Below are 18,972 nucleotides of genomic sequence, written 5' to 3'. Positions count from 1 at the left end.
TCACTAGTAACTATCCACTAGCTCACTAGTAACTAACCACTAGTACACTATGCACTAACCACTATCTCACTAGTAACTATCCACTAGCTCACTAGTAACTAACCACTAGTACACTACGCACTAACCACTATCTCACTAGTAACTATCCACTAGCTCACTAGTAACTAACCACTAGTTCACTACGCACTAACCACTAGCTCACTAGTAACTATCCACTAGTACACTACGCACTAACCACTATCTCACTAGTAACTATCCACTAGCTCACTAGTAACTAACCACTAGTACACTACGCACTAACCACTAGCTCACTAGTAACTATCCACTAGCTCACTAGTAACTATCCACTAGCTCACTAGTAACTAACCACTAGTTCACTATGCACTAACCACTATCTCACTAAAAACTATCCACTAGCTCACTAGTAACTAACCATTAGTACAGTACGCACTAACCACTATCTCACTAGTAACTATCCATTAGCTCACTAGTAACTAACCACTAGTACACTACGCACTAACCACTAGCTTACTAGTAACTAACCACTAGTTCACTACGCACTAACCACTAACTCACTAGTAACTATCCACTAGCTCAGTAGGCACTAACCACTAGCTCACTAGTAACTATCCACTAGCTCACTAGTAACTAACCACTAGTACACTATGCACTAACCACTAGCTTACTAGTAACTAACCACTAGTTCACTACGCACCAACCACTAGCTCACTAGTAACTATCCACTAGTACACTACGCACTAACCACTATCTCACTAGTAACTATCCACTAGCTTACTAGTAACTAACCACTAGTACACTACGCACTAACCACTAGCTCACTAGTAACTATCCACTAGCTCACTAGTAACTAACCACTAGTTCACTACGCACTAACCACTAGCTCACTAGTAACTATCCACTAGTACACTACGCACTAACCACTAGCTCACTAGTAACTATCCATTAGCTCAGTAGGCACTAACCACTAGCTCACTAGTAACTATCCACTAGCTCAGTAGGCACTAACTACTAGCTCACTAGTAACTATCCACTGGCTCAGTAGTAATTAACCACTAGCTCACTAGTAACTATCCACTAGTTCACTACGCACTAACCACTAGCTCACTAGTAACTATCCATTAGCTCAGTAGGCACTAACCACTATCTCACTTGTAACTATCTACTAGCTCAGTAGTAACTAACCACTAGCTCACTAGTAACTATCCACTAGCTCACTAGTAACTATCCACTAGTACACTACGCACTAACCACTAGCTCACTAGTAACTATCCACTAGCTCAGTAGGCACTAACCACTAGCTCACTAGTAACTATCCACTAGCTCAGTAGGCACTAACCACTAGCTCACTAGTAACTATCCACTAGCTCAGTAGGCACTAACCACTAGCTCACTAGTAACTATCCACTAGCTCAGTAGGCACTAACCACTAGCTCACTAGTAACTATCCACTAGCTCAGTAGGCACTAACCACTAGCTCACTAGTAACTATCCACTAGCTCAATAGGCACTAACCACTAGCTCACTAGTAACTATCCACTAGCTCAGTAGGCACTAACCACTAGCTCACTAGTAACTATCCACTAGCTCACTAGTAACTATCCACTAGCTCAGTAGGCACTAACCACTAGCTCACTAGGAACTATCAAATAGCTCAGTAGGCACTAACCACTAGCTCACTAGTAACTATCCACTAGCTCAGTAGGCACTAACCACTAGCTCACTAGTAACTATACACTAGCTCAGTAGGCACTAACCACTAGCTCACTAGTAACTATCCACTAGCTCAGTAGGCACTAACCACTAGCTCACTAGTAACTATCCACTAGCTCAGTAGGCACTAACCACTAGCTCACTAGTAACTATCCACTAGCTCAGTAGCCACTAACAACTAGCTCACTATTAACTATCCACTAGCTCAGTAGGCACTAACCACTAGCTCACTAGTAACTATCCACTAGCTCAGTAGGCACTAACAACTAGCTCACTAGTAACTATCCACTAGCTCAGTAGGCACTAACAACTAGCTCACTAGTAACTATCCACTAGCTCAGTAGGCACTAACATCCAATAATGTTACGAGAATAAGACACCATTTTTGTTCTGAAATTGTTTATTGACTCGCAACTACATCTCATCATATTTGATATTATATAAAGTATTACTTTTTATTGACTTCAGAGTAACGGGCCTTGATTCACATAGGTCTTGCAGGTTGACTGTCTTGATCTGTACATCCTCTTCAGTCGGATTGGCTTACCTAATTATTAACTAAACAGTTTGGGCACTAAGAAGTGCTACGAGGTCGTGCTTAAGCAAATTATTATTTTTAGTGACGACCTCGTTATCTATTAGATAAATACAAACTGAGGAGCCATGATGGAGGGAAGAGGGGCAGACACAGTGGTGTGGGAAGCGCTCAGTGAGTGGTGGCGGATGTTACAGGGTGCGATGATAACCACTCCTTGATCTGTGGAAGTTCCTTCACCTTGTTGACATGAGCCAGCAGGGCCGGGAACTTCCCTGCTCTCTCGGCCTCCTCTCTCCGTATCGCTCCATAAAATAAGCAGAGGACCAAGTCAGCCCAGGTGATCTGCCAGGAAGTGAGGCAATAATGAAATGAAACATATTTTATCGGAATTCGTACTTATTTTTCCATTTATATTTAATTTTTCTTGGAGTTCATTGAAGCTTGCCTTTATCAAGGATATTTTCTAAATTCCTATATTGTCATTTGACGTATGAGATCGCTGTTTTGAAAATTTACTTAGAAATATAATATTATTGAACATTTCTGGTGCTATACAATTTTTTTATTTTAATTTATAATGGCATATAGTGAGTAGTGTACATAATGTATGAGCTATTTTTGTTTAATATGAGTTAAAACTAACGAAGATATATGACCGAACCTAACCAACCCTACCTAACTTAACCTATCCTATCTTAACCAAGCCTAAACTAGCATAATAAAGTTAATAATTTATCTTCTTATTATAGTATAATAATAATATTTCAAATAAACCAATTGTTTTTTTTTTTTGCAAATAAGGAAAATCACTCGCCCTATTAGGGAAATATATATATATATATATATATATATATATATATATATATATATATATATATATATATATATATATATATATATATATATATATTGTACTTAGACAATATAGGTTGTACAATAGAAAATAGGTTAGGTTGTACAATATATATAAATATATTGTACAACCCTACCTAACCTAACCTAACCTATAAAGATAGGTTAGGTAGGGTTGGTTAGGTTCGGTCATATATCTACGTTAATTTTAACTCCAGTAACAAAAAATTGACCTCATACGTAATGAAATGGGTAGCTTTATCATTTCATAAGAAAAAAATTAGAGAAAATATATTAATTCAGGAAAACTTGGCTTATTAGGCAAATCGGGCCTTGCATAGTAGGCCGAGAAGTGCATTCTGGCTACTAGGTACGACATATATATATATATATATATATATATATATATATATATATATATATATATATATATATATATATATATATATATATATATATATATTTTATTAAATATGACCGAAAAAGTAAGATTAATAATTCTAACACGAATTTTCTCAATCTTTCGTACATTATGCTTCACTGTTGGAGGTAAATCAAAAATCACTTCTCCAAAATTCATTTTTATTTCTAGTCTGACGCGACACGGGCGCGTTTCGTAAAACTTATTACATTTTCAAAGACTTCACAAATACACAACTGATTAGAACTTGCGTTTCCCTGATTTTATATCTACATTTGAGTGAGGTGGGAAGGGTGATGTGGCATTACATTTGAGTAAGGTGGGAAGGATGATGTGGCATTAGAGGATATTAATAGGGTATTAAAAGTATCAACACAAGACAGAACACGAAACAATGGATATTGAATAGGAGTGTTTGTAGAAAGCCTATTGGTCCATATTTCTTGATGCTTCTATATTGGAGCGGAGTCTTGAGGTGGGTAGAATATAGTTGTGTATTCTATATTCTACCCACCTCAAGACTCCGCTCCAATATAGAAGCATCAAGAAATATGGACCAATAGGCTTTCTACAAACACTCCTATTCAATATCCATTGTTTCGTGTTCTGTCTTGTGTTGATACTTTTAATACCCTATTAATATCCTCTAATGCCACATCATCCTTCCCACCTTACTCAAATGTAATGCCACATCACCCTTCCCACCTCACTCAAATGTAGATATAAAATCAGGGAAACGCAAGTTCTAATCAGTTGTGTATTTGTGAAGTCTTTGAAAATGTAATAAGTTTTACGAAACGCGCCCGTGTCGCGTCAGACTAGAAATAAAAATGAATTTTGGAGAAGTGATTTTTGATTTACCTCCAACAGTGAAGCATAATGTACGAAAGATTGAGAAAATTCGTGTTAGAATTATTAATCTTACTTTTTCGGTCATATTTAATAAAATATGTCTACAGGAAAGACTGCTACCAAAATATACTAATATATATATATATATATATCGTACCTAGTAGCCAGAACGCACTTCTCGGCCTACTATGCAAGGCCCGATTTGCCAAATAGGCAGAGTGATTTTCTTTATTTCTCCACCGCCCCTCAAGCCTAACCATTTGGACTGGAGGGTAGATCGACGGTCTCGCTACATGCAGGTCGGCGTTCAATACCCGACCGTCCAAGTGGTTGAGCACAATTTCTTCCCACTGTCCCATCCCAATTCCTTATCCAGAGCCTTCCCAGTCCTATATAGTCGTAATGGCTAGGCACTTTACCCTGATAAGTCTTTAAGTCGCCAACCCCCACTTAAAAAAAATTCCATTTGAGTTACTTCAATTAATATTAGTATATTATATTAAGAACATGAATTACTGACTTAGTTATTTTAGTTAATGTTAGGTTAGGGTAAGTTAAGATAGCTTATGTAGGTTAGATTTGGTCCTATTTCATCGTTAGTTTTTAACTAAAATTAATATCAAAAATCATTTATAATATAATGGAAGCTTAATCATTTCATAAGAATTTTTCTTTACCTAAACGAGGATAAAGAGTATACCTGTAATGGGTGATGACCTTAACCTTTACTAACGTAGAGAGTACCTTGTGGTGGGGGCTGACCTTACCTAGACTAAGGCACAGAGTATACCTGTGGCAGGTACTGACCTTACATACCTACCTTGTGGCTACCTTTTGATGGTTCCGGGATCAATGGCCCCGTGGCCCGGTCTCCGACCAGGACTCCCGGTTGGTCGTCTGGTCAACCTGGCTGTTGGATACCGGCTGCTCGCAGCCTGCCGTATGAATCACAGCCTGGTTGATCAGATATTACTTGGAGGTGTTTGTCGAGTTTTCGCTTAAAGACTGTGAGAGGCCGACCAGATATGGTCCTTATGTGTAGCGGTAGAGTGTTGAACAGTCTCGGGCCTCCGTTGTTGATAGAGTTCTCTCTCAGAGTACGAATTGCACCTCTGCTTTTCAACGAGGGTATTTTACACATCCTGCCATGCCTTCTAGTTTTGATGTGATGTAATCACCGTATTCAGATTTGGAGCCAGTCCCTTTAAAATATTCCGCGTATTGATTATTATGTATCTCTTGTCTGCGCTCTAGAGAATACAGATTTAGAACTTTTAATCGGTCCCAATAATTTAGATGACTTATAGAGTGGATCCTAGCAGTAAATGATCTTTGTACGCTCTCCAGGTCAGCCATTTCTCTGCCTCTGAATGAGGATGTCGATGTGCAACAATATTCCACCCTAGAGAGCACTCGATCGTGTCTTGAAAAGTATCATTGGTATGGCATGCCCTGTTTGAACGGTCCTTATAATCCAACCTGTCATTTTTCTTGCAGTCGTGACAATTACTTTATTGTGCTTTTTAGAGGTAAGGTTTTTGACAGGATTACTCCTTGATCCTATATGTTGATTTTTCTTTCAACAGAGTGATTTAATTCCGTTTTTATATATGGTTTCAGTGTTAACATTTTCCTCTTTTTTCCATAACGCAGGAAAACTATGGTAGAAAATGTAACTAACATCCCTAATCTAAGGCACAGAGTATACCTGTAGTGGGTCCTGACCTTACCTATAAACTAAGGCACAGTATACCTGTAGTGGGAACGGACCTTACCTAAACTAAGGCACAGAGTATACCTGTAGTGGGTACGGACTTTACCTAAACTAAGGCACAGAGTATACCTGTAGTGGTTACGAACCTTACCTAAATTAAGGCACAGAGTATACCTGTAGTGGTTACGATCCTTACCTAAATTAAGGCACAGAGTATACCTGTAGTGGGTACGGACCTTACTTAAACTAAGGTAGAGAGTATACCTGTGGTAGGTAAACCACAGGTACTTTACCTAAATTAAGGTAAAGTAACTTGTGGTAGGTACTGACCTTTCCCGAACTAAGGTAGAGAGTATACCTGTGGGCGGTAAACCCCAGGTACTTTACCTAAAATAAGAAAGAGAGTATACCTGTGGTGGGTACTCACCTTATCAGAGACAAACCATTGTTTCTCGCTCAGCCGCTTTTCAAGGCGCGTCATGAAGGGATCAATGTTGTTAGAGAAGTAATTATCCTTCAGCTGCTTCTGCTCGTCACTCTTGTCTGGGGAGCTGCCACACCAAGCATTATTTGTTTTACTTAATAATAATATATACATATATATATATATATATATATATATATATATATATATATATATATACCCCCCTTTATATATATATATATATATATATATATATATATATATATATATATATATATATATATATATATATATATATATATATATATATATATATATATATGTCGTACCTAGTAGCCAGAACGCACTTCTCGGCCTACTATGCAAGGCTCGATTTGCCTATTAGGCCGATTGATTTTCTTTATTTCCCTCCAAAAAAATTCAATTGGTGTATTTGAATTATTATTATTATTATATTATACTAGGAACATAAATTATTGACTTAGTTATGTTAGTTTAGGTTTGGGTAAGATAAGTTAGGTTAGGTTAGGTTATATATCTACGTTAGTTTAAACTTAAATTAAACAAAATGAACTCATATGAAATGAAATGGATACCTTTATCATTTTATAAGAAAAAAGTTTGAAAAATATATAAATTCAGGAAACTTGGCTTATTAGACAAATCGGACCTTGCATAGTTGACCATTTATTCATTTATTTATATTTGCGAACAAACTTGAATGGTTCCCAAGCCAATATGCACACCCTAGAAGGATTTAAACCCAGACAGAGAGGAGCACAATGCACTATGGTGTATCAAGTACTTTAGCCGCTAGACCACAACTGACTGTTCAAAAGTGTTGGTAGTCGTAGACGATTTCTCCAACACCCGACAGTGACAGTGTTTGGTTGTCAACTTGGTCACAGATATTTCATTAAATCACCTTATTTGTTGGGGTCACGTGAGCAACACAAATGTAAACCAGCCTGAATGGTTCACAAGCCAATATACAACCGAAAACTCCACACCCCAGAAGGATTCGAACCCAGACTTTTCGGTTGCATATATGCTTGGGAATCATTCAAGCTTGTTTGCATTTGTGTTGCTAACGTGGCCCCAACAAATGATCTCCCTAACCCCTCCCACTCCCTACTCCCTCCTACTTCTCCCTCATTCCAAACCCCCGCCCATCCCCTCATTCCCTACACCCATCAACTCCCTACTCTCACCTAATCTCCCTCACTCCCTACTCTCACCAACCCCCTCCCTTCCTATTCCCACGAATTCATACTCTCTCTCTACCCCCACCCACTACCTATCCCCCACCCACTCTTCCCACTCTCTACCCCCACCCACTACCCCCCTCACTCCCTATCCCCACCCACTACCCCCTTCACTCCCTACCCCCCCTCACCACCTACCCCAACCCACTCCACCTCACTACCTACCCCACCCACTCCCCCTCTCTCCCTACCCCCGAACTCTCCCTTTAACTCCTAACCCCAACCCTCTCCCAACCTCCACCTATTCACTCTCACTCCCTCTTCTCACCCGCTTCCCCTCACTTCCTACTCCCATACAATCTCACTCACTCCTTACCACCACCCACTCCCCCTCACTCTCTACCCCCTCCCTCACTCCCTACTCCCACCCAATCTGCATCACTTCCTACCCCCATCTATCCCTCACTCCTTAATTTCACCCACTTCCTATCTCTACCCACTCCCGCTCACTCCCTACCGCAACCCACTCTCTCTACCCCACCCACTTCCTCTTATTCCCTTACCCCCACCCACTCCCTCTCTATCCCCATCCACTTCCCCTTAATCCCTACTCCCACCCACACTCTGCCGCTACCTACTTCCTACCCCACCACAAACATTGAGTACAACTACCAGCTCTGCACAGTTCGGCTCAACAATTTGTGAACCTCAGCCAGCCTAACTTCACAACTCTTGACATTTTTAAAGGCAATAAAAGGCAATATACCCTCCGTGCCAAATGCTGTGTGCCTCCATTAACAGTTCGAAGGCAGTGTCGGCAAGAGCGTCACAAAAAGCAGCTTCCAGGTCATCTTCCGGCACGAGTCCGGCTTTCTTGGCAGCGAAGCGAGCGATGGCCAGTGACTGGGGCAGCGTCTTACCGTCAACAATCAGTACCGGCAATTTGCCTCCTTCCGTAGCTGGACAAACACACGCAAGATAAGGTCATTATGGAGATCATTGTGAATAGTAAAATATAATGTATAACGTTAAAATAAATAGCTTAAGTTAAGATAAAAGTACAAATAACTTCGTGGGTATTTATGTTTGGGGAGTGCAGATGTTCAGCCCTTGAGAGAACGTTTGACACATCACCGACAACATGTTATCATACATACAGATTCGAGAACCGCCATTGAAACCTTGCAACAAGAACACATATGTGATAACATCCATCTGATCACAAATGTCATATCATTAATGTAAACACTCAAACGACAAGGCCAAAGGGTACTTATCAACTGGGTGCCAAGTCATGTGGGAATAATAGAAAATGACATTGCAGACGAAGCTGCAAAACTTGCAACTAAGAGAAGAAATGTAGACATTTATATACCACAGACTCTATCACAGATTAAGAAAGTAATTAGAAACAAAGCAATGCAAAAGATGTACAGTGACCACAACACAGCAGTTGCAACATCAGGATCTGCGGGTTGGTACAAAAATTCAACCAACTACGAACCCCTTAGTTTGATGAAAGGGAGCAGTAGAGCAACAGAAGTACACTTACATCGCATCAGGCTTGGATACCCAGGTGTATGGGAAATAGGCTTACAGGCTCCGGAAGATGAGTGGAAATGTCAACACTGTGGAAAAATGCCCGACAGACCACTGGAACATTATCTAACACAGTGCACAGTTACAAACCCATTAAGATTTCAACTTAGATTCCACAGATCAGAAGAAGTTGTTAAACACATATGGCAAAATCTTCCTGAAGCGACCATACGAGTCTTAAATACTCATACTCCGCCCAAGTAAAACAGAAACAAGCAACACTTAGTGGGCCAGCCAGAGGCTTAGGGCCCGCGCAGGAATATCCCTGCAAAAAAATAAAAAAAAGTTTGACACATTTCAAGATCATGTTCATTGTTCAGAGTCTTAGATCACAGGATAATGAAAGTGTCAATAACATATTAAGGTAAATAGAAGAGTTGTGATTCAGTGTTGAATTGAACGTAATGAACTCAGCATGAGGATTACAGTACTGGATCATCTAACTTTGGAGATATTTTATTCAATATTCAACAATAACAACGATGACAGCTACAACAAGCCGATGGTAGTGAATGACACACCATAATCTTCTCTGAAACAAACATAAGATCAGCAGATAAGTTTAAATGGATCATCTAGGCTGCCCGCACCCACAAAGAACACCGCATTAAGAGCAAATTTGCAGGTAGCAGCGTCATTGTACGGGTGGGTGGAGACAGAGCCATGAAGTTCATCACAGAGAATGAGCAGGCGTATGAAGGTAAGAGTTTAAAGCTGTTGAAAGCAAGTCAATAGATTAGACGGACCAAAATTATTAAGAACTACAGTATTCATGCTGATGTTAGGTATATTCTTGGCCCAGACCATCTGGGCCAAGAGCAACATGGGACCTGGGAGAGTGCCAAAAAAATCAAGCAATTGCTCCGTGATTACAGTACCGGGCATAGGGCCATGCAGAGTGGAACTATATATCTGGCAGCTCGTTCTTATGCAGCAAATGCCAACGGAAGATCCACAGAACCTGGCAATGTGATGGCCAAATTAGGTGAGGGTGTTGCACAGCTTTCACGACACTAAACTATGTCTGGAAAAGACTAATGATGGTGTCCCTGAAACACCCAAATGTGTCAACTTCAAGCAATCCCACTATGCCTGGAATCGATATTGCAGAATGAGACCTATTTGGCATTGCCCAACACATTAGCCGATTCAGGTTCCAGGTGAATCAGTAAATAGAGGAACCCAGGGTTAGGAGGGCAATCAGGCCTGGGGCATTGGCATGAGCAGTGTAGATCACCACCACCACTTCCCTATCCCTGAGGTCTACCCCACCTCTTTCCCTTGCCAGGAGCCCACCCACCCACACTTCAAACCCTACCCATGGTGCCACCCTCCCCCCCCCCCCCCCGTACCAATGAACAAGACCTCTCCACCGTCTCCCATCTACCTCCCCTTCCCTTCCAAGCACTCCATCCAACACCACTTCCCAAAGAGCTGGCCACCATCCTGACCCCCAGGAGATCGTCACTCTGGCTTGTGTCAACGCAATATTAGACCATATGATACAAGCTCACTCAGTCGTCCACCAAATATTGCAAAAAACAAACGGAACTTGAGAAAGCCCTCTGCCAGATTAAGACGACTCAGGACCAAATCCTCAAAATCCTGCAACAGCAGAGTTCATCAAGTGGAGGTCCAGCAAGCCAGAGTCTGGTGCAAGATGATGCAACACATCTCCTGACTCCAGAGCTTTGTGTTAGATAGAGAAGAACCGCCATCATCAATCTACTGGAACTTAGTGAATCACCATGTGGGAGGAGACGACGGATCACCTCGTCATCCAGACATCGTCCATATTCACCTGGTTGTGTGAGCAGGAGGCTGACTGGTAGGTACCCCTCTCTGGTCAATTATTCTGGTGTACAGAGTGAGGTAAAATATTATCAAATTCTTGTTCAGTATATCATATATAGTTAAAAATTCAAAGTGGCTCATTCCGGGTAGAAGTTGACACTTACAGGACCCTCGTGACACATGCACGCACACGCACGTACGTATGCACGCACACACGCATGCACATGCAAAACACACACACACAAACACACACACACACACACACACACACACACACACACACACACACACACACACACACACACACACACACACACACACACACACCTGCCCCCACCCAACCCTCCCTCCCCCCCCCCCCACCCTATTCTGACCCTGACACCCCTTCCCCATTCCCATCATGTCCCCCCTCCCACCTTTCCCCCCTATCCCCCCTCCCCCTTCATCCCATACCCTCCCTATCCCTCCTCCCCCCTCACCCCGTATCTTCCATGTCCCCCCTATCTCCTTAACCCCCACCCTACCTGTCCCCCATTCCCTTAAACCCCCACCCCCATCCCAAAATCCTCTGAGACCCCTGCAAACCACCTCACAGATCCTCTCACCCACGGAACAGCTTCCCACACCAGCAGAATGCTCGCCAAGAAAGGGACATGAAAATGAACAGAAGAAAGTGAGCTTCAAGGCGATGTACACTAACATAGATGGGATTTCAAATAAAACAAGTGAACTTGGAGAATGGGCACTAGAAGAAAACCCAGACATAATAGCACTCACAGAAACAAAGTTAACGAAAATCTTAACAAACGCAGTGTTTCCACAGGACTACTATGTAGTGAGGAAAGAAAGAGAAGGGAGAGGAGGAGATGGTGTAGCTTTGCTACTAAGGGAAGGTTGGAGTTTCGAAGAGATGGTATTTCAGAACTGTGAAGGTTTCAGTGACTACATATAGCAACTATAGCAACTGGAGGACAGAAAATTATAGTAGTAGTGATATATAACCCCCCACCGAATGACAGAAGACCCAGACAGGAATATGACAGAAACAACTTGACCACCATCAATATAATAGAGAGAGCAGCTTCTGTGGCTAGCAGGAACGGATCCAGACTTCTAATCATGGGAGACTTCAACCATGGGAAGATAGATTAGGGGAACAGAGACCCACATGGAGGCCCAGACACAGGAGAGCTAAGCTGCTGGATGTGGCAACAAGAAACTTTCTAAGTCAACACGTCAAGGGACCGACAAGAATCAGAGGAGGGGATGAACCAGCCTTGCTTGATCTGATATTTACCCTTAATGAGTCGGATATAAGGGAAGTTAAGTTGGAAGCTCCCTTGGGAATGAGTGATCATAGTGTATTGAGCTTTGAGTACCTGGTTGAGCTGGGAATTATCACCCCCAAAAAAGAACTGGGAACCAAAGGGCTGGCGTACCGAAAGGGAAACTATGAGGAAATGAATAAATTCCTATAGGATATACACTGGGACACAGAACTCGGAACCAAGTCCGTACAAGACATGATGGACTATGTCACCCAAAAATGTCAGGAGGCTGTAAGCAGGTTTGTCCCATCCCAACAGGAAAAAACAGAGAAGCAAAGGAAGAATCCGTGGTTTAATAAGGAATATATGAAAGCAAAGGAGCTGAACAAAAGGGCATGGAGGAACTTCCGTAATAACAGAACACCAGAAAGTAGAGAGAGATACCAGAGAACCAGGAACGAGTATGTCAGTGTGAGAAGAGCAGCTGAGAAAAGGTATGAAAATGATATAGCTAATAAAGCCAAGACCGAACCAAAATTACTACACAGTCACATCAGGAGGAAGACAACAGTGAAGGAACAGGTGATGAAACTTAGGGTGGGCGAGGACAAGTACACAGAGAATGACAAAGAGGTATGAGAAGAACTCAACAAAAGGTTCCAGGAGGTCTTTACAATAGAACAGGGAGATGTCGCGGCGCTAAAAGAGGTGGCAGCAAACCAGGTGACCTTGGATAGGTTCGAAATTACAAGAAATCAGGTCAAGAAGCACCTATTGGAGCTGGATGAGAGAAAAGCTGTTGGGCCAGATGGAATCTCGCCATGGGTATTGAAAGAGTGTGCAGGAGCACTTTGCCTACCACTCTCCATAGTGTATAGTAGGTCACTGGAAACGGGGGACCTACCAGAAATATGGAAGACTGCTAATGTAGTACCAATATACAAAAAGGGTGACAGACAAGAGGCACTGAACTACAGGCCAGTGTCCTTAACTTGTATACCATGCAAGGTGATGGAGAAGATTGTGAGAAAAAACCTAGTAACACATCTGGAGAGAAGAGATTTCGTGACAACCCATCAACATGGGTTCAGGGAGGGTAAATCTTGCCTTACAGGCTTGATAGAATTCTACGATCAGGTGACAAAGATTAAACAAGAAAGAGAAGGGTGGGTGGACTGCATTTTTTTGGACTTTTGGGAAGCCTTTGACACAGTACCCCATAAAAGGTTGATGCAAAAGCTGGAGAAACAGGCAGGAGTAACTGGTAGGGCGCTCCAGTTGATAAGGGAGTACCTGAACAATAGGAAGCAGTGAGTTACAGTGAAGGGAGAGACCTCAGACTGGCGTGAAGTCACCAGTGGAGTCCTACAGGGCTCTGTACTTGGACCTATCCTGTTTCTGAAATACGTAAATGATCTCCCAGAGGGTACAGACTCATTCCTCTCAAAGTTTACTGACGACACCAAAATTATGAGAAGGATTAAGACAGAGGAGAACAGCTTGAGGCTTCAAGAAGACCTGGACAAGCTGCAGGAATGGTCGAACAAATGGCTGTTAGAATTTAATCCAAGCAAATGTAATGTAATGAAGATAGGGGTAGGAAGCAGGAGACCAGATACAAGGTATCACCTGAGAGATGAAATACTTCAAAAGTCAGGGAGAGAGAAAGACCTGGGGGTTGATATCACGCCAGACCTGTCCCCTGAAACTCATATCAAGAGGATAACAGCAGCAGCATATGCCAGGTTGGATAACATAAGAACGGCCTTTAGAAACTTGTGTAAGGAATCTTTCAGAACATTATATACCACATATGTCAGACCAATCCTGGAGTATGCGGCACCAGCATGGAGTCCATATCTAGTCAAGCATAAGACAAAAATGGAAAAGGTTCAAAGGTTTGCCACCAGACTAGTACCCGAGCTGAGAGGTATGAGCTACGAGGAGAGACTACGGGAATTAAACCTCACTTCGTTGGAAGACAGAAGAGTTCGGGGGGACATGATCACCACATTAAAGATCCTCAAGGGAATCGACAGGGTTGATAAAGACAGGCTGTTTAACACAAGGGACACACGCACTAGGGGACACATGTGGAAACTGAGTGCCCAAATGAGCCACAGAGATATTAGAAAGAACTTTTTTAGTGTCAGAGTGGTTGACAAATGGAATGCATTAGGAAGTGATGTGGTGGAGGCTGACTCCATACACAGCTTCAAGTGTAGATATGATAGAGCCCAATAGGCTCAGGAACCTGTACACCTGTTGATTGACAGTTGAGAGGCGGGACCAAAGAGCCAGAGGTCAACCCCCGCAAGCACAACTAGGTGAGTACACACACATACACACACACACACACACACACACACACACACACACACACACACACACACACACACACACACACACACACACACACACTGTGCCTTACAGGCTTAATAGAATTCAACGACAAAGATTAAGCAAGAAAGAGAAGGATGGGCGGACTGCATTTGTTTTGGACTGTCGGAAAGCTTTTGACACAGTACCCCATAAAAGGCTTATGCATAAGCTGGAGAAACAGGCAGGAGTAACTGATAGGGTGCTCCAGTGGATAAGGGAGTACCTAAGCAATAGGAAGCAGAGAGTTACAGTGAAGGGAGAGACCTCAGATTGGCGTGAAGTCACCAGTGAAGTCCCACAGGGCTTTGTACTCGGACCCATCCTCTTTCTGATATACGTAAATGATCTCTCAGAGGGTATAGACTCATTCCTCTCAATGTTTGCTGACGACGCCAAAATTATGAGCAGGATTAAGGCAGAGGAGGACAGCTTGAGGCTTCACGAAGACCTGGACAAGCTGCAGGAATGGTCGAACAAATGGTTGTTCGAGTTTAACCCAAGCAAATGTAATGTAATGAAGATTGGGGTAGGAAGCAGGAGACCAGATATAAGTAATCATTTGGGAGATTAAATATTTCAGGAGTCAGAGAGAGAGAAAGACCTGGGGGTTGATATCTCGCCAGACCTGTCCCCTGAAGCTCATATCAAGAGGAATTAAACCTCACTTCGCTGGAAGACAGAAGAGTTAGGGGGGGACATGATCACCACATTCAAGATTCTGAAGGGAATTGATAGGGTAGATAAAGACAGGCTATTTAACACAAGGGGCACACACACAAGGGGACACAGGTGGAAACTGAGTGCCCAAATGAGCCACAGAGATATTAGAAGGAACATTTTTAGTGTCAGAGTGGTTGACAAATGGAATGCATTAGAAAGTGATGTGGTGGAGGCTGACTCCATACACAGTTTCAAGTGTAGATATGATAGAGCCCAATAGGCTCAGGAATCTGTACACCTGTTGATTGACGGTTGAGAGGCGGGACCAAAGAGCCAGAGCTCAACCCCTCCAAACACAACTAGGTGAGTACACACACACACACACACACACACACACACACACACACACACACACACACACACACACACACAACCACATATATATCCACTCACTTCTGGATATAAGTTAACAAATGGAAACGAACCTCAAGGGAAATATTTGGCTCATGTGGGAACTAGTTTCTGGCACCCAAGTGTGAAAAAACACTACGCCCTACACCGGAGAACTACCCCCCCCCCCTTCTCTCACCCCCCACCACCCCCCACCATAGCACCAACAGTACACACACAGCCTCTCTCTCTCTCTCTCTCTCTCTCTCTCTCTCTCTCTCTCTCTCTCTCTTGCTCTCTCTCTCTCTCTCTTGCTCTCTCTCTCTCTCTCTCTCTCTCTCTCTCTCTCTCTCTCTCTCTCTCTCTCTCTCTCTCTCTCTCTCTCTCTCTCTCTCTTTCCTCCTCCTCTCTCTCTCTCTCTCTCTCTCTCTCTCTCTCTCTCTCTCTCTCTCTCTCTCTCTCTCTCTCTCTCTCTCTCTTCCTCCTTCTCTCTCTCTCTCTCTCTCTCTCTCTCTCTCTCTCTCTCTCTCTCTCTCTCTCTCTCTCCTCTCTCTCTCTCTCTCTCTCTCTTTCCTCCTTCTCTCTCTCTCTCTCTCTCTCTCTCTCTTTCCTCCTAATCTCTCTCTCTCTCTCTCTCTCTCTCTCTCTCTCTCTCTCTCTCTCTCTCTCTCTCTCTCTCTCTCTCTCTCTCTCTCTCTCTCTTTCCTCCTTCTCTCTCTCTCTCTCTCTCTCTCTCTCTCTCTCTCTCTCTCTCTCTCTCTCTCTCTCTCTCTCTCTCTCTCTCTTTCCTCCTTCTCTCTCTCTCTCTCTCTCTCTCTTTCCTCCTTCTCTCTCTCTCTCTCTCTCTCTCTCTCTCTCTCTCTCTCTCATAGGGAAAACATGGCAGGGACCCAAACTCAGGGTGACAAACGCAGGAGGACTATCACGGCTGGAACAAACTCAGAGGATGGAGTGGAACATGAAGCCTGGATGAAGGGAGTATTCCAGCACATGTGGAATGAATTCAGTGAAGGACTGAGGGTAATGAGGGAGACAGTAGCCAACCTGCAAGATGATCTAAGGGCAGCAAAGGAGGAGATAAGATGCCTGAAGGAGACTCCTCCGCAATACCTGGCACAAACCGTATCTCAGGGAGATGGGAATGCTACTGTGGAAGGGACCTCCACAACACAGCTCTCATTTGCTGAAATGCTTCAGGGCTCTTAAAAAGAGCCCTGAAGCTAGGTCTGCAGTTAGGGAAGTTGCCAAGGAAGTGGCTTCCTCTCAGGAAGCAGCAAGATGTACTAGTCGGCTGATAGAGAGAAAAAGAGCAGTAGTAGTAGTAGCAGGCATTAAAGAGCAAACAGTGACCAGCCCAAAGGAGTGGAGAAACTAGGACAAAAACATAGTTACCGAGATCCTTAAAGAGGTAAGGATGGAGGGAACTGACCAAAATGTTGAAAAGGTTTCCAGGTTTGGAAAGTACAACAAGGACAGAGACCGAATGATAAAGGTGGTATTCATGAGCGAGATCACAAAAGAGGAACTGTTAGCAAGGAAGAGCAGTCTAGTAAATGTACAGAAGTTCAAAAAAGTATTCCTGCAGAGGGATATGACAAAGGAAGAGAGAAGGCAGGCAGCAGATACGAGGAAAGAGCGCAGGGAGAGAGAAAGGGATCAGAGAACCACAAGACCGAACCCTACAATCTCAAAGGGGAGTGGGGAACCTTCCTCAAACAGTACAACAGCCGGAGCACCACCCCCACATTCTACCCAACAGACACCCAACCTGCCCCATCCCCTGTCAGCCCCCCACTAAGTACCCTCCTAGGGCACCCTCCCCCCCCCACCCAACCCCCTTCTCCCAATCACCCCCTCCTCCAACTCACCCCTCTCCCCAGGACCTCAATTCTCCCCCATCACCCAAGCCCTCCCTTCTCCCACATGCCCTCCCGTCTCTCCCACCTCCAAGCTCTCCGTTCTCCCCCACCCCCCTAATCCCCCACCCCACCTAAGCCTTCCCCTCTCCACCACTCCCCTAAACCCTCCCCTCTTCCTCACCCACCTCAGCCTTCCCTTCCCCCCCCAACGCCCCCCAAGCCTTTCCCCCTTTTCTGCCTCCCCAAGCCCCCCTTTCTCCCCCATCCCCCCATGCCTCTCCTTCCCCCATGCTCCCCCAACCCTCCCCCTCTCACCCCCCCAAACCATCCCCTTCTCATTCTCCCCCAACTCTCCCCATCTCACCCCCCTACTGTCCCCCTCTCACCCCCCTACCCTCCCCCTTTTACCCACCCCCCAAGCCCTTCCTTCTCCACCAGTCTCCCCGCACCACATCCTCCCAGCTCCCGCTCACCCCAGATCCCACAGGTATCCCCTCCCCCCTGAGGAGATGCAGAAGAGAGTCAGTTTCAAGGTAATGTACTTGAACATAGATGGGATCACAAGCTAGGCAAGTGAACTAAGGGAAAGAGCACAGGAAGTGAACCCAGATGTAATCGGACTCGCTGAAACAAAACTCGCAGGAATCATAACGAATGCCGTGTTTCCCCAGGAGTACACAGTAATAAGGAGAGGGAAGGTAGGGGAGGAGGCGGAGCGGCCCTACTCATGAGAAAGGAATGCAGTTTTAAGGAGATAGCTATCCTTGGCTGTGAGGATTTCAGAGACTACATAGCAGGCACCATGACAATGGGAGGACCAAGAACAGTAGTAGCAGTAATATATAACCCTCCACCAAATGACAGAAGACCCAGTCAAGAGTATGAAAACAACAACATGGCAGTTAACACTATAATTGAGAGGGCAGCCTCTGCCGCCTGTAGAAATTGATCCCCCCCTGCTCATCATGGGGGACTTCAATCACGGAAGGATTGACTGGGAGAACAAGTAACCGCATGGAGGCAAGGATACATGGAGAGCCAAACTATTGGAGGTGGTGACTAGAAACTTTTTAACCCAGCATATCAGAGAACCCACAAGGATGAGAGGAAATGACGAACCAGCGAGACTCGACCTAGTCTTCACTCTGAACGACTCCGTTATAAGAGAAATCGGTTTTGAGGACCCAGTAGGAATGAGCGACCACAGTGTACTGGTGTTTGAGTACCTGACTGAAGAAGGATTATTGAACTCGAGGAGGGATACTGAAAACAAAAGGTTGCCA

At 43.8% G+C, this 18,972-nt stretch overlaps 1 protein-coding gene across 2 annotated transcripts in view; it reads right to left on the bottom strand.

The window, feature by feature from the left end:
- Window positions 1–2,113: 2,113 nt before the first annotated feature.
- LOC138368651 (hematopoietic prostaglandin D synthase-like) overlaps window positions 2,114–18,972 on the bottom strand; it is a 41,022-nt gene continuing 24,163 nt past the window's right edge. For both annotated transcript variants that reach the window (XM_069331357.1, XM_069331356.1), the window contains exons 3-5: window positions 8,504–8,696; window positions 6,536–6,659; window positions 2,114–2,611 (exon numbers count right to left, since the gene is read on the bottom strand). In XM_069331357.1, coding sequence (XP_069187458.1) covers window positions 2,438–2,611; window positions 6,536–6,659; window positions 8,504–8,696 — 491 coding nt within the window. In that variant the 3' untranslated portion in view covers window positions 2,114–2,437. The remainder of the gene's footprint in view (window positions 2,612–6,535; window positions 6,660–8,503; window positions 8,697–18,972) is intronic.

Source organism: Procambarus clarkii, chromosome 25, assembly GCF_040958095.1.
Source record: "Procambarus clarkii isolate CNS0578487 chromosome 25, FALCON_Pclarkii_2.0, whole genome shotgun sequence".
NCBI lineage: Eukaryota > Metazoa > Arthropoda > Malacostraca > Decapoda > Cambaridae > Procambarus > Procambarus clarkii.
The sequence above is the reverse complement of the archived record's forward strand: the minus strand, read 5'-3'. Positions and strand labels throughout refer to the sequence as shown.